At 51.8% G+C, this 12,701-nt stretch overlaps 1 protein-coding gene across 4 annotated transcripts in view; it reads right to left on the minus strand.

Moving 5' to 3' along the window:
• Robo3 (roundabout guidance receptor 3) overlaps nucleotides 1-12,231 on the minus strand; it is a 16,828-nt gene extending 4,597 nt beyond the window's left edge. For 2 of the 4 annotated variants that reach the window (XM_029564533.1, XM_029564517.1), the window contains exons 1-17: nucleotides 11,556-12,229; nucleotides 8,214-8,540; nucleotides 7,731-7,888; nucleotides 7,142-7,262; nucleotides 6,905-7,043; nucleotides 6,507-6,634; nucleotides 6,146-6,270; nucleotides 4,873-5,044; nucleotides 4,374-4,579; nucleotides 4,067-4,148; nucleotides 3,601-3,766; nucleotides 2,752-2,918; nucleotides 2,114-2,235; nucleotides 1,698-1,923; nucleotides 1,403-1,524; nucleotides 999-1,170; nucleotides 670-855 (exon numbers count right to left, since the gene is read on the minus strand). In XM_029564533.1, coding sequence (XP_029420393.1) covers nucleotides 670-855; nucleotides 999-1,170; nucleotides 1,403-1,524; nucleotides 1,698-1,923; nucleotides 2,114-2,235; nucleotides 2,752-2,918; nucleotides 3,601-3,766; nucleotides 4,067-4,148; nucleotides 4,374-4,579; nucleotides 4,873-5,044; nucleotides 6,146-6,270; nucleotides 6,507-6,634; nucleotides 6,905-7,043; nucleotides 7,142-7,262; nucleotides 7,731-7,888; nucleotides 8,214-8,540; nucleotides 11,556-11,961 — 3,025 coding nt within the window. In that variant the 5' untranslated portion in view covers nucleotides 11,962-12,229. Of the gene's footprint in view, nucleotides 1-669; nucleotides 856-998; nucleotides 1,171-1,402; nucleotides 1,525-1,697; nucleotides 1,924-2,113; nucleotides 2,236-2,751; nucleotides 2,919-3,600; nucleotides 3,767-4,066; nucleotides 4,149-4,373; nucleotides 4,580-4,872; nucleotides 5,045-6,145; nucleotides 6,271-6,506; nucleotides 6,635-6,904; nucleotides 7,044-7,141; nucleotides 7,263-7,730; nucleotides 7,889-8,213; nucleotides 8,541-11,555 lie in introns of all 4 variants that reach the window. The other 2 variants (XM_008835041.2, XM_029564522.1) reach the window with 2 other exon arrangements.
• Nucleotides 12,232-12,701: the final 470 nt, after the last annotated feature.

Consider the following 12,701-nt stretch of genomic DNA (forward strand, 5'->3'; position numbering starts at 1 on the left):
GGTTCTCGCCAGGCTGATTTCCTGCCCATTTTAATACAAATCCCCCGGGTGGGGCCTAAGTTTTTTTTTTTTTTTTGAGACAAGGTCTTCTGTAGCCCACGCTGGCCTTGACCTCTCTACATAGCCAAGGATGGCCTTGAACTCCTGATTATCCTGCCTCTGCCCCGCCCCCAAGTCTGGGATAATGGGAGGGCGCCACCATACCTGACTTAGGTCTCACAATTTTTCTAAAGCTCCCCAAGTGATTTCTACATGTGGTCAAGCTTTGAAATCGCTGACCTTGGAGACTTCAGCATCTCTGTACACCCTTACTAAGGGTAGCTGAATTCAGGTCCCCTTTCAGAGAGCCAGTCTTCCCATCCAGGACCCGCCTCACAATTTACTGTTTGCAATCCTGGCCACACCCCTTTGATCAGACCCCGCCCCCTCCCCAGCTCCGAAAAAAAGACTTTCCTGTTTACTAAGGTTTAGCTGCAGTGCATGCGTCCAAGTGTCAGATCTAACTCGTTAGTCCAAACAAGGATCCTGGCCCATCTCGGTCCAATCTAGCCCCTAGCGCCACCTAGCGCCACCCACCCGTTTAGACTGTGCTCCTAATGTGGCCCCTCCCCAGGCCCCGCCCCCTGCCCCTCTCGCGCCAGGCTCGCGGGCCCCAGGCCCAGCTCTCACCAGTGTAGTGACTGAGTTCTTTGCGTTGCTTCCGGCGCCGATAGAGGGCGGCGCAGAGCCCGAGCAGCAGAGCCCCGCAGGCCGCGCCGCTGCCTGCCAGGAAAGCCGGCTTCCGCAGCACCCTAGCTAGCCGCTCCGCCAGCCCCGCACGCACCTCCGGCCCCGACTCTGCTGCAGGCCGGGACGCTGTGGAGGTCAGAGGGATGAGGGGAGGAGGAACCCGAAACCCGGGGCCTCGGAAAGCGCCATTCTGGACCCCCAAGCTCAGGTGTCCTGGTGTTGCCCCAGGTTTCCTAGCCCTGCTCTCCCACGCCCACCTCCAGACTCACGCAGCTGCACCGGAACCGGAGCACTGGCTACGCCCACGCCAGCGCTGGTGGCTGCGGCCACCTGAGTTCGATAGAGCAGGCCCGGCAGCAGTCCCGGGAATGTCGCCGAGCGTGCCCAGCCTGCTGCAGATCGGTTGAGGTGGAAGCGGCTTTCGTTGCCCAGGCACCAGATCTAGGAGGGCAGGACCTCGGTGTAGTCGAGAATGGGATTTTGGTCCCACCGAGAAACTTAAGGGTCCACTGAATAAGTAGGTGGAGCTCAGCCAGGCATAATCAGTCTAGAGACAACACTCCAACCTCTCTCCCCAACCCCAGATCAGTCCTAGGTGCCCCCACCTTAATCCTAATCACTAGGTGACCCCTAACTCTCCGCCTCCAGCCTTCTCACCCCCTGTCAAACATACCTGGTATTCAGTGATGACCCCATTTTGCAGGGAAGGAAGTGGAGGCTCCCAGGATACAGTGATACTGCTGTTGCCATCGCCCCCCAAGGCCACAGCCACTCCCTGAGGGGGGCCACTGGGGGCTAGCCCAGGGTGGAGCATGGTGAGAAGGACACAGGTAGTCATTGCAAATTGCCCCGAGCTTCACTCTCCCTGTTCTTACATTAGGGAACAGAGAAGCATCCTCCTTTCCCACCCTTGCTCTCCAAATTTCCATCCTCTCCAGTCTATACATGGGCTCTGTGGCCTTCCTTACCCTCCTCAGGAATGCTCCTGGTCACAAAAGGGCTTTCAGTCCCCAGCCCCTCCTGGCCTTGGGCTTGCACTTTGATCTGGATTTGGGTCCCTGGGGGGAGTCCTCTTAGCACAGTACTTTGTTTGTGTGGAGTCTGCAGGTCCAGCACTGTCCAGCTTCCCTGGTCAAGGCCTGCTATCCTCCAAGACACACGGAAGCCCTGCACCAGTTGGACTGGGCCATGCACCTGCAGGAGACAAGACAAGGTGTACAGGGGCAGGGGAGGCTGGAATCACACAGGATCTCCAGGCTCAGCCACTCCTCCACTCATGCCACCTTCCCCAGCCACTCACCTCCCACTTTTCCAGACTCCTCAGATGCTCTTCTGTCCTCCATCATCATCCCCTCCCTTAACTTTACCCCTACACCACACTCACTGTCCAGGACACCTGCAGGGTTCGGGGTCCAAGGACTATGGGCTCCTGCATTCGCACAACCACTTCAGCCAGTCCCTGCTGGCCTCTCCATGGGTCCTCCGCTGGCCTAGATAGGCTGCCATCTGCTGACCAAAGCAGTCACTCAGCAGTGGCCACCAAAGGCAAGAAGACTAGACTGAAGCTCTGTTTGTGTCCTACCTCTACCTGCCTCACAGACTGTACCATTCAATGCAGCACAGCTCATCCGAGTCAGGGGAATCATTTGCCGAGGTGATCTGGGGAAGCAGCTAATGTGAGTGTTCTTTCTAACTCCCATATGCATTCTTTAAAGGTCTCAACTCCCTGTCCCTAACATGTACTAGATCCTCCAAGTCCCTGCTAGTCTTAACAGTCTGTATTACATATGACTAAGAGGCTCAGCAGTGAGGGAACTAGTGAAATGAAAGAATATCACACTCTCTGTCTTCTCTTCTTCTCTTGGGCCCTCTATGAGAGAGAATTTTCCTGTTTTAGGCTGGGTCAGCAGTACAGTTCTCACAAATCAAAAGAGAATCTCATGAGCTTCCAGTGGTTCATGATTTAGGGAAAGGGTATGTTGTCATGTGTCATACCCATAAGCTCAGGGCCTCTGACCTTACCCTGAGTGCGGACAGGCTCAGAGACAGGGCTGGGTTCACTGAGTCCCCAGGCTCCAACAGCTCGCACAAGGAACAGGTAGATGGTATTGGGCTGCAGACCACTGACAGTGTGTGTTTCCAGCTGTACACCATCAGCCACTGTCCGCCATGTGTTGCCTGCTGCTTGGCTACAACAGGAATGAGGTGACAGGACTAAGCCAGGAATCCCTAACTTTTCTACCTCTTTTCCATTCTCTATGAAACCCTAATACTTCCTTATCTTGGGAGAGGGGAACTAGAGCATCACTCTCCAAAACAGTAAAAACATGAAGGACATAGGATCCTCTCTCTTTTTTTTTTTTTTTCCTGTTCTTTTGAGACAAAGTCTCCTTGAAGCCCCAGCTGGCCTGGAAAATACTATGTAGACTGGCTGGCCTTGATCTCACTGAGAGCCATCTGCCTCTACCTCCTGAGTGCTGGGATTAGAGGCATGGGCCATTGTACCTGGTTAGATCCCCTTTTTAACTGTCCAGGTTTGTACTCAAAATTGTCTCCATGGGTGGGGAGATGGCTCAGGCAGCAAAGAATAATGACCTGAGTTCAGATCCCAAGCACCCGACATAAAACCCAGGTGTGGTGCCATGCATCTTTAACCCTAGCACTTGGGATTACACATCCCCAGAGTTCACTGATTAGCCAGTCTAGCCATTTGGTGAGCCAGAGAGAGAGAGATCCTGCCTCAAAGACCTTGGGGAAAGTCACTTAATGTTGAGCTGTAGCTTTCATATACACATGCACATATGTGCATAAATACTGGTAAACATACATGCACACATACATGCACACACCAAAAAAAATCTGTCTCAATACCTGAAAGCTTCTATTATATAAGAGGTGGCTGTGGCCCTAGCCTGTGGATTGGGCTTCCAGGTCAAGGTGATGCTGTTCTTGGTTATTTCAGTGACTACTGGCTGAGAGGGAGGTCCTGGAGGGGTACTGGGTTCTGAGGAGGGACCTGGTGATGGTCCCCAATCTTCTGCAGTGATAGATAATCATTAAGTAGACGGAGGGGGAAGGGAATTTGTAATCTCCTTCCTCCCTAGAGAAAGGGAGCTGTAGAGCTATAATAATGATGATGGTTATAGGGCAACATAGTATACTAACCCAGAGTCACATCAGCCACCCCAGTGCACCATTCTGTCCTCCTCATCCCCACCACCATGGACATGGACTTCAGAAGATAAAATTATCCCTGGGGCTTGGGAGATAATTGACTATCTTTGAAGCAGATTTGGACAAACCTGCTAGCAAACAAAGGAATGAAGGATAAACTTACCCCGCTTCCTAAGCCAGCCACTCCATGTGGCCTCCCCTATGGAACTCTTGGCCACACAGCTGTAGAAACCCATGTCCATCTCCTGTAGGAGAGGGCAGAGTACTGGCACACTGGGAGTGCAGCAAGGTAGAGTGAGGGGTTGGAGAGGCAGGTAAGAGAAGGGTAAGGAAGATGCTGGACACTTTAGGAAGACTGAGCAAGCAGAGGGGTAGAAATGGGTTAGATGTCTAATTGATGCTTCCTAGAGTTGGAATGTGGACCAGGTAGTCATTCTCAATTACAAGAGTTCCAGGGGGGTGGCACTCACCTTCACACTGGTGATGTACAGAGTGCCATTGTCCATAAGGTTGAACTGGAGGTCATCCCCCAGCAGCCACTTCTCATCCTTCTTCCATTGGACACTGGGCTGAGGGTTCCCAGTCACTCTGCATGGCAGCCACACAGAAGAGCCAAGTGCCAGTGTCTGATTGACTGGTCCCTGGAGGATGATGGGAGGCAGCCCATCCAAGGAGGCTGAGAGAGGAAGAACTTGGGCATCTCAGGGGAAGAGTCTAGGGTCAGGAAACCAGTCCCTTGTCCTTCTTCCTTGTTTGCTCCATCATTCCTCCCTCCCTGTGATCCATGGGGGCTTTGATAATCATCTGCAGTCTCTGCCTGGGACCATTCTGCTGCTGGTTTCTGAGGACCTCCCTTAGGAACATGCCCCTCCCCTTTCAGACACATTGAACAGCTTTTAAGGGAAATAGATCTCTTTAAACCATGTCTTTGAAGACCATGGGCCCAGCCCTCTCTCCATGGGCAAATACCTCCTTTTATCTCCAACAGGGCTTTGGTCAGGATGCTGCCTGCCACACTGACAGCCTGGCATACATAGTAGCCAGCATCCCCACTCTGTACTTTGGTGATGTTGAGTTGGCCTCTTGGAGAAACTGAAAGGTGCCCCGTGGGCTGAAGTGACTGACTTGGGAAAAGCAGAACCTGGGACAGAGCAAGGAAGCAAGCTAAGGAATAAGCAGTGTCTAGAGAGCTCTGCATATGCTGAGACAATCCCTAAAGTTCTAACTTACACTCTGCCCCCAGTCATTGACATGACCCTGGCCAAACTAGTTAGGCCAACTCATAAAAAACAATGCACGTTTATTAGATTTGGGATCTACATCCAAGCTCTGTGACTAACTAGTTGAGAAACTCAGCAATAGAATCCTGAGCTAAGGCAGGAGGATCCCAAATTTGAGGCCAGCCATGGCTCAAAAAAATGAACCAACCAATAACCACCAAAATAAAACCTCTGAGTTATTACACCTTTATGAACCCCAATTTTCCAAATCTTTACTCTTAAAGGTTAGCAGTCAACTCAGGAGGATTAACTGAAGGAATCATATGAAAGTTTTCTACAACACTGGTAAGTGTTAAATATATTCTGGTTTTAACATTTTACTTTAGAAAGACATATGGAAGGTAGGGTTTGAGTCTCAGGACAAGCAGACAAGCCTGAGCCTCTAACACTGACACTTCCTCCTACCCCCTCCTATCACCACCATTTTCCCACTCTTCTTCAGAGAAAGTTACTCAGGTTATAACCAGTTCTGGTGGAGAGAGCTAGGATTTGTTCACTAGGTAGACAGGCGATGGCTGAGAGCTCCCCCTAGTGGAGGGATCTATAAATAGTCAGAGCAAGTAATCTACCCTAAGCAGCTATAATTTATTCAATACTTGGTTTCCACAGCAGTATTCATGTCCAAAAGTCAAGGTTCAGAGGGTCTAGGGGAGGAGAAAACTAGTTAGATTTCTATACTCTGAAGACATTTTTGGCCAACACATAAAATTGTCTTAAGAATTACCACCCTGGACTGTTCTGTACTGCCTAAACATATTGCTGCAACATTGATTCTCTTTCAAAGTGTCCAAATGTTCTGGGTCATAGGTACCTATATTCATCATCTTATTTAATCCTCCCAAATAATCTGCAAGAGTGAAGGTGGAGTACCAAAACAGGAGACCCAGAGAAAAGTTTGCGGAAAGTGGAGGCAAAGATCCAGAAGAAAACTGGTGGGTGGGGCCTTGAGGAGGACCACCTACTTGACTCCCCTCCTTCTGCCAGAAGATGGCAGGTGGAGGGTTTCCTTTGGTCTCACACTGGAAAGACACGTTTTCTCCAGGAGCTACTGTCTGGTCCTGGGGCCGAATCACAAACTGGGGTGGAACTGGGAAGGAGAGAGAGATGAAGGAGCAGGGACTTAGTGGGAGTTTGTCCAAGCTTGGCTTAATAAGTGCAGACATCCATCTCTCGCTCAAGCCTCTTTGGCTTTCCCTTCTCTCTCCTTCCAGAAGTCTTAACTGACCTACCCACACCTCCTACTCTGTCTTTTCCCCCCAGTTCTTCTCTGATACCTTCCCTCACATCACCCCTGCTGCAGGCTGCCCCAAGTAAAACCCTCACCATGAACACTGAGGGATCCAGATGCCTCCACGCGACCCACGCTGTTCTCTGCCACGCAGGTGTAAGTCCCCTCATCTTCAGAACTCACGTGCCCGATCCAAAGACTGTGGTCACTCCGAATCTCATACCTGCTCCACTCCCCACCCCAGGCTGGGTTGGCCACAGCTACAAACTCTTTCTCTCTCCCCCAGGTCAAACACCAGGGTCAAGATAGGGAAGGCAGGACTCAACAGGTACAGAAGCTGGTACCCACAATGTGAGATAGGCTAGGACAGGTTCTGGGAGACAGATTTCTCTGTGTGCTCAGGTGACAGATTGTCTGCTGCCCAGCTTTCTAGGGCAGGGTAGGCTCTTGAGTTCCTTGGGTCCCCCTACAGACAGAGGGAGGGGCTTCTCACCTGCCAGTGGGCAGTTCCCCGTCCTCCTTGCGCCAGTGTAGATGAGGCTGGGGATCCCCCTGCACCTCACATAGGAAATTCACGGGGGCATCAGCAAGGACAACCTGGTTTACTGGTCTACGTAGAAATGAGGGACGCTCTACAGAGTGGAACCATCATCAAACCATCAGGGGGTCTGCACAGCTACTTACTTCCTGGGCTACCCATTCCTATAACTCCAAAGTGTCCAGTGCCTACCCAGTACCACAAGTTCAGCTGCCCCACTCTCTCGTTCTCCTGCCATGTTGGAGGCCACACACATATACATCCCGGCATCACTCTTGAGTGTATGTGACATCATCAGCTTCCCTCCACGTATCTGCAGAATAATAAGGAGTAATGTTGGTCCTTTGTAGTCATCAGTGTGTGTGTGTGTGTGTGTGTGTGTGTGTGTGTGTGTTTGCGCATGCACATGTGTGTAAAGTTGATTTGGTTCTCATAGCAAGCTGATGAAGACCAGTGAGGTTGATTCCTACGTCAGATATGGAGTCCCTGAGGCATCATGGGGCATCAAGGGGCATCACCTTTATTACCCCAGTTCCACTCTATCCTCCTTTTTCTTTGCTTGATGGCTGAATCTCAGCTTCTGATCACCTGATACGCTAACCTCAACTCTTGCACCTTATAACACCAAGACATTATTCCCAGGTGTCAGATTCAGGATTTCCTCCTTTGAGATATCTTAGACCCATAGCCTACACACGGACATTTTCTCTCTCTCTCTCTCTCTCTCTCTCTCTCTCTCTCTCTCTCTCTCTCTCCTTTCTCTCTCTCTCCTCTCTCTCACCGTGATCCTTCCTTCCTCTTGTTTAAGCTTTGCACTGCCCTTCTTCCAGGTCACCAAAGGCTCTGGGTGGCCTTTAGGGGGCACACACTCCATTACTGCTGGCTCCCCCATCGCCACCACCAGGTTTCCAGGTGACTGGCGGAAATCATCGCGAAGGACTGCAAAGAGAAAAGGGGCGTTTACGGAGAAAAGTCAGGAGAATGCACGGCATGGCGTGACATAACTGGATGAGAACAGGAGGCAAATGTCTTCAGGGAAGATGGACCTCAGCAGACCGGTGTTCAGACCACGTTCAGAACCAGCCCACTGAAGTCAAACCTACTTCCTCTTCAATGGCCAAGGTATGGACATTAAAGGCAAAAAAGAAAAAAAAAAAAAAAAAATCGGAGCGGGCTGAGACCCCCGAGGCTGACTCTGTGGGCCGTACTGACTTCTCACCCCTAACACACTCTAGAAGTGACCGCCTTACAGCCGGGCTCTCACCGGCCACTTCCAGAGAGGCGTTTCTGCTAGCTGCTGCTCCTAGGTAGTTGCGCGCCACACACGTGTAGACGCCCTCATCCGGCCTGGAGCGGCGCCCGTGCACGATGCGCGGGAAGAAGAGGGCGCCGCTGGGCAGCAGCAGGCGGTGTGCACGGGGATCCTCCCGCGCAGTGGCCACTCGCGCTCCATTCTTGTACCACTCGATGTTAGGGCGGGGACGGCCTTCAGCGCGACAGGGCAGCGTGGCCGGCTCGCCTCGGGAAACCAGCAGATCCGGTGGCTGCTCCACAATGCGCGGCATGGCGTCCTCTGGCTCAATTCTTGACCCTGGAGGAACGGGTAGCAGAGTTCAGATAAGGAAGCTGGGAGAGAGATCAAGGCTCCAGAGGAAGAAAAACCCTCTGGTTGGCTCATCTCCCATGCTTCCACTCCTAGATCTGCAGTCCCCACCTGCCGGTCCTCCCTCTCTGTAGGCTCTTGTATCTCTTTTCAGGTTCTTAGACTAGAACAGAAATGCCTGCAGAAAGGTCCTCAATAGAGGAATCAGGGCACGAACTCCTAGGACATTTTCTGGGTCTCCTTAAGATCTCTACCTCCCCACAAATTTATGAGGGGAATGACTGAGTTTGGTGGGGAACCTGGGCTTCTAGCCTTCTGCATTTCACCCACTCACACTGGTTTGCTTATAATCTTTGCTCAGTGAACAACCAGGCCGGCGGTACTTTACCAGACACTTGATTGTTCACCTCTGCCTTAATCCCTGGCCCCAGAGGTAAAATGAACAATGGGGTCCTTTATTTTAAGGGAAATGTGACTGTACTGGAAATGTGAATGATGCTCCCTTTCCTGAGAGATGCAGTTTTCAACAAATTGTTTTACTAGTTGGTGTAGCTAAGAAAGGCAGAGAAGAACAGTAGAAAACAAATTCCTCTTCCATCTTGTTCATTTGAATCAGTCGATCTGCAGACTCTGCCTCTGCCTCTCAGTTGGCCTACAGACACCCAGAAACCTGTTTTCTGCCTCATGGATTGGGATCCAGGTGTCATCTGCACCCACAATACCTGTCCCCCCATCCCATCCGCACTGGTTAAATACTCAGGTCTCCGTCCCAACCTAGGCAAAGAATATGTGACCCATGTCTGTCAGTAGGCGCCGCTGCAGCCTCGTGCAGTCTGGTGTCCTTAAATAACCAGGGACTACTCGTGCATCTGTTCTGTGCCTCCCCCCACCCCCATCCCTCCTACCCTGTTCTAAAATCCTCTGGGACCTGTAGCTTCTAAGTCCTGTGGGCGGCTAGATTTGGTTTTCTACCCTTCCTTTTAGAAGTTCTGGTGTAGACAAAGCTGGTCAGGTGGCAGGTTGTTGCTTGTGGCCCTGCCCTAGTTGAGTTCATTTAACTGTTTGGGTTAAGATAATTTTTTTTCCTACTTGGGGAAGGAAATAATTTACTGAATCTTCCCCCTTCCAGATGAAATCTCTACTGCTCACGCATCTCTTCACCGTCACATCCCAGTCCTGATTTGAAATCACTCCATGGTGAGCCACCTATGAGTACCTAGAGTCCAGGTTTTGACTTTGAAAAATCTATAGCTGAAACCTCACACTTTCACACTTCCTAACTGTAATAACTTGGGAAAATCATTTAAGTTCAGCCTAGTGGTGGCCCATTGCCTGTAATCCCAGCACTTGGAGGTGGAGGCAGAAAGATCAGAAGTTCAGAGGTTGTCTGGGTTACACAGCTAGTCTCTGTCTCAAAAACCAAAATGCGTAAGCTTCTCTGAGTTTAGTTTATCTGAAATATGGGAATCCAAAAACCATAGTGGATGTAAAGCTCATAACTATGGTGAGTCTACCACTATCGAACTGTTTCTCCACTCTAGCACACTTACAGTCTCTACCTGCACGAGAGTCAAGCCAGTTCCAGTATTTCCCCCGACTTCACATATCTCTTCTCGGGTTAATGGAAGCAAATTTAGGTTTGTTATTGCCAAGATATTGCTCTATGCTGCTTTTGTGATCATTGGAATAGCCTTCACTCTCCATATACTTCCTTTGTGGCAGTATATGGTGATCAACAAACATCTTCTCTACATACCTCACTGACTTTTCAAGCTTCTTACATGAAAAGACATCTGTTGAAAACACCTTAAAAGTGTGCTAAGCAAGGGAAGTGTGACTCTGGGACACCAGTGAAAATGACTCTGTGCTTAACCTCCTGGGAATCCTCAAGGATCAGGAGATTGAAGGCTCCCAACTCATTTCCCATCTTCTTCAAACTCCATACATACATACCACACTCTACTGAGTCCACCCTTTCCCCTTAATTCCTCTAGACACAGCTGCAGGCTCCCTGTCCCTGGAATTTCTTCTGTGCCATTCCTGGTCTCTGGAGATGTTTCCACAGCAGCCTAATGAATAGCTAATGGCCATGCAAATAGGGCTCTGGGGCTCCTCCCCAGCACCTGAGTACTCCCCTCAGAGAGAGGAGAGAGCGCGAGAGAATCTCCTTTCTAGCCATCTTTGGGTCCCTAGTAGAGACGGAGGGAGTGTAGGCGAGGGAGAGCACCTGACTAGAACCTACCCCCACCCCCACCCTCGCCAAGGCACCGCTGAGTGATGGAGTTCCGGATGCTGTGGGCAGGGGGCGCAATCGGGCCTCTCGCTGGGTCTGCTGCCGCTAACTCCTACTGCCTCCCTGCTGCGCTAAGGGAGAAAGCGCTGTCTTAGTCATTTATTAATCACTGTAATTAGAGGTAAAGATCTCGCCGCTGGCACTGCAGGCTCGCCGCTGCTCTGCCAGGGTGGAGCAGTTGTGAGTCTCACTGCTGATGCAAACTTAGCTCTAAGTTTCCTCGAAATGATCGCTGTCTCTGTCTTCTTCGCAGCAAACACCTCCAACATTTGGGCTTTTTCACCCTTGTTCTGAGTGAGTCCTTGGAAAACTTTGGGTCCTGAAGGGACACCTGCTACCTGCGTGAATCACCTAGTGGCGCGCTTAGCCCAGGCCCGCAAACGACCCCTCTTTACCCTCCTTTCTTGGCTTGGGACTTGCCCATCACCAGCCAAGGTTCTCTGCACCTGGGGCGGGCGTGGTGGGCAGCAGGAGAGGTGGGCAGAGTAGGACTCAGCAGCTGTCTTCTCGCCGGCCTCTCGCAGATACCCCTTCCACCTCCCCGCCTGCCGTTCGGGTGGGTGTTCCTCTGAGACTCCGTTCCCAGAAGGACCATGGTAGGAACCACTGGGTCCCGCTCTTCAGTACAAGAGCGCTTTGGCTTTCTCCTCCCCGCAGCCCTCTCACCCCCCCCCATCCCCGTAAGCGACGTCCCCACCTGGCAGTCTCACCATTGAGAGAGGGGTCTCCAGGAGGCAGCAGGCTAGGATTGAGCGCTGCCAGCGAGGAGTTGAAGCTGAAGAGCAGCTCGCTGGAGTTGGAGATGTCCCCCGCCAGTGAGTCAGCGAACAAGTTCATCTGCAGTAGTGTTTTGAGCAGGTAGCGCAGCATGGCGCGACCCGGCTGGGACCGGGGTGGGGGGCTCGGAGCCCAGCCCCTGGGTCTGGGACCCGTGGGCTGAGAAGCCCCTCCACAGCCTCTGCGCTCTGCCGCAGCCACGGTGCCGGTGCCTCTGTCCAGCCGGCTTGCCTGGGTACCTGCCTCGCTTCCGCGTGCTGTCCTCCTTCGATGGTTCTTCTCTCCACCCCCCAGTGCCATAGTCCCTTGGGAACTGGGCGGGCGGAAAGCAGGTGCCATTCGGATCACGCCGTAATTAAGGGCTTAATCCGCCTCCCTCCAGACCCCCACCTCCACCAGGACGGCCACTAGCAGGGCAGGAAACTAGAGTCGCTGCCGCGCACCAGTTCCAGTCCCCGCCCCGCACTCCTGGCCCAGAGTGCCGCTCTGAACGTGGCGGGAGAGTTTCCCTCTTCTCAAAGCACCCAGATGAGGAATGAAGGAATGAGACTCTGTCAGACTCTCCCCTTCTCTCTAGGACAGGAATTCTCTCCTTTCCTGGACCTCAGGGAAACTGAGGCATTGGAGAACAAACGCTGTTTAGCTCTCAGCCGCCCAGCTTCCATTTCCTTTTTGGGGCTTGGAGAAGCGAGCGCAGGAGTTGGGGTACTGGGAGCGGGAGTTTGGGAATGAGAAGAGAATTCCACCGCAGGAACAACCAAACACACACACACACACACACACACACACACACACACACACTGCCTGGTTTTCAGACAGGAATCCCGGGGTTTGGGGTGACTCATCTTGACCCTAGGGTTCTGTTCCAGATGCGTAATCCGGAGTTCCTGTGGTGTACTCAGGACTGGGTAATGCTGGAGGAGACCTGGGAAAAGCAAGGCAGCTCGCACTTGTTTATACACTGCTTCACTCTGCTCTAACATGTTTTAGAAATTGTTTTACAATTTTGAGGTGATCAAAGGGGAACCAAGGAGTCAGACGAGGAGCAATACTGTCCCTTTAAAGGCAAGTGCAAGAAA

Source organism: Nannospalax galili, unplaced genomic scaffold (assembly GCF_000622305.1).
Source record: "Nannospalax galili isolate Female #2095 unplaced genomic scaffold, S.galili_v1.0 scaffold690, whole genome shotgun sequence".
In the NCBI taxonomy this organism is placed as follows: Eukaryota; Metazoa; Chordata; class Mammalia; order Rodentia; family Spalacidae; genus Nannospalax; species Nannospalax galili.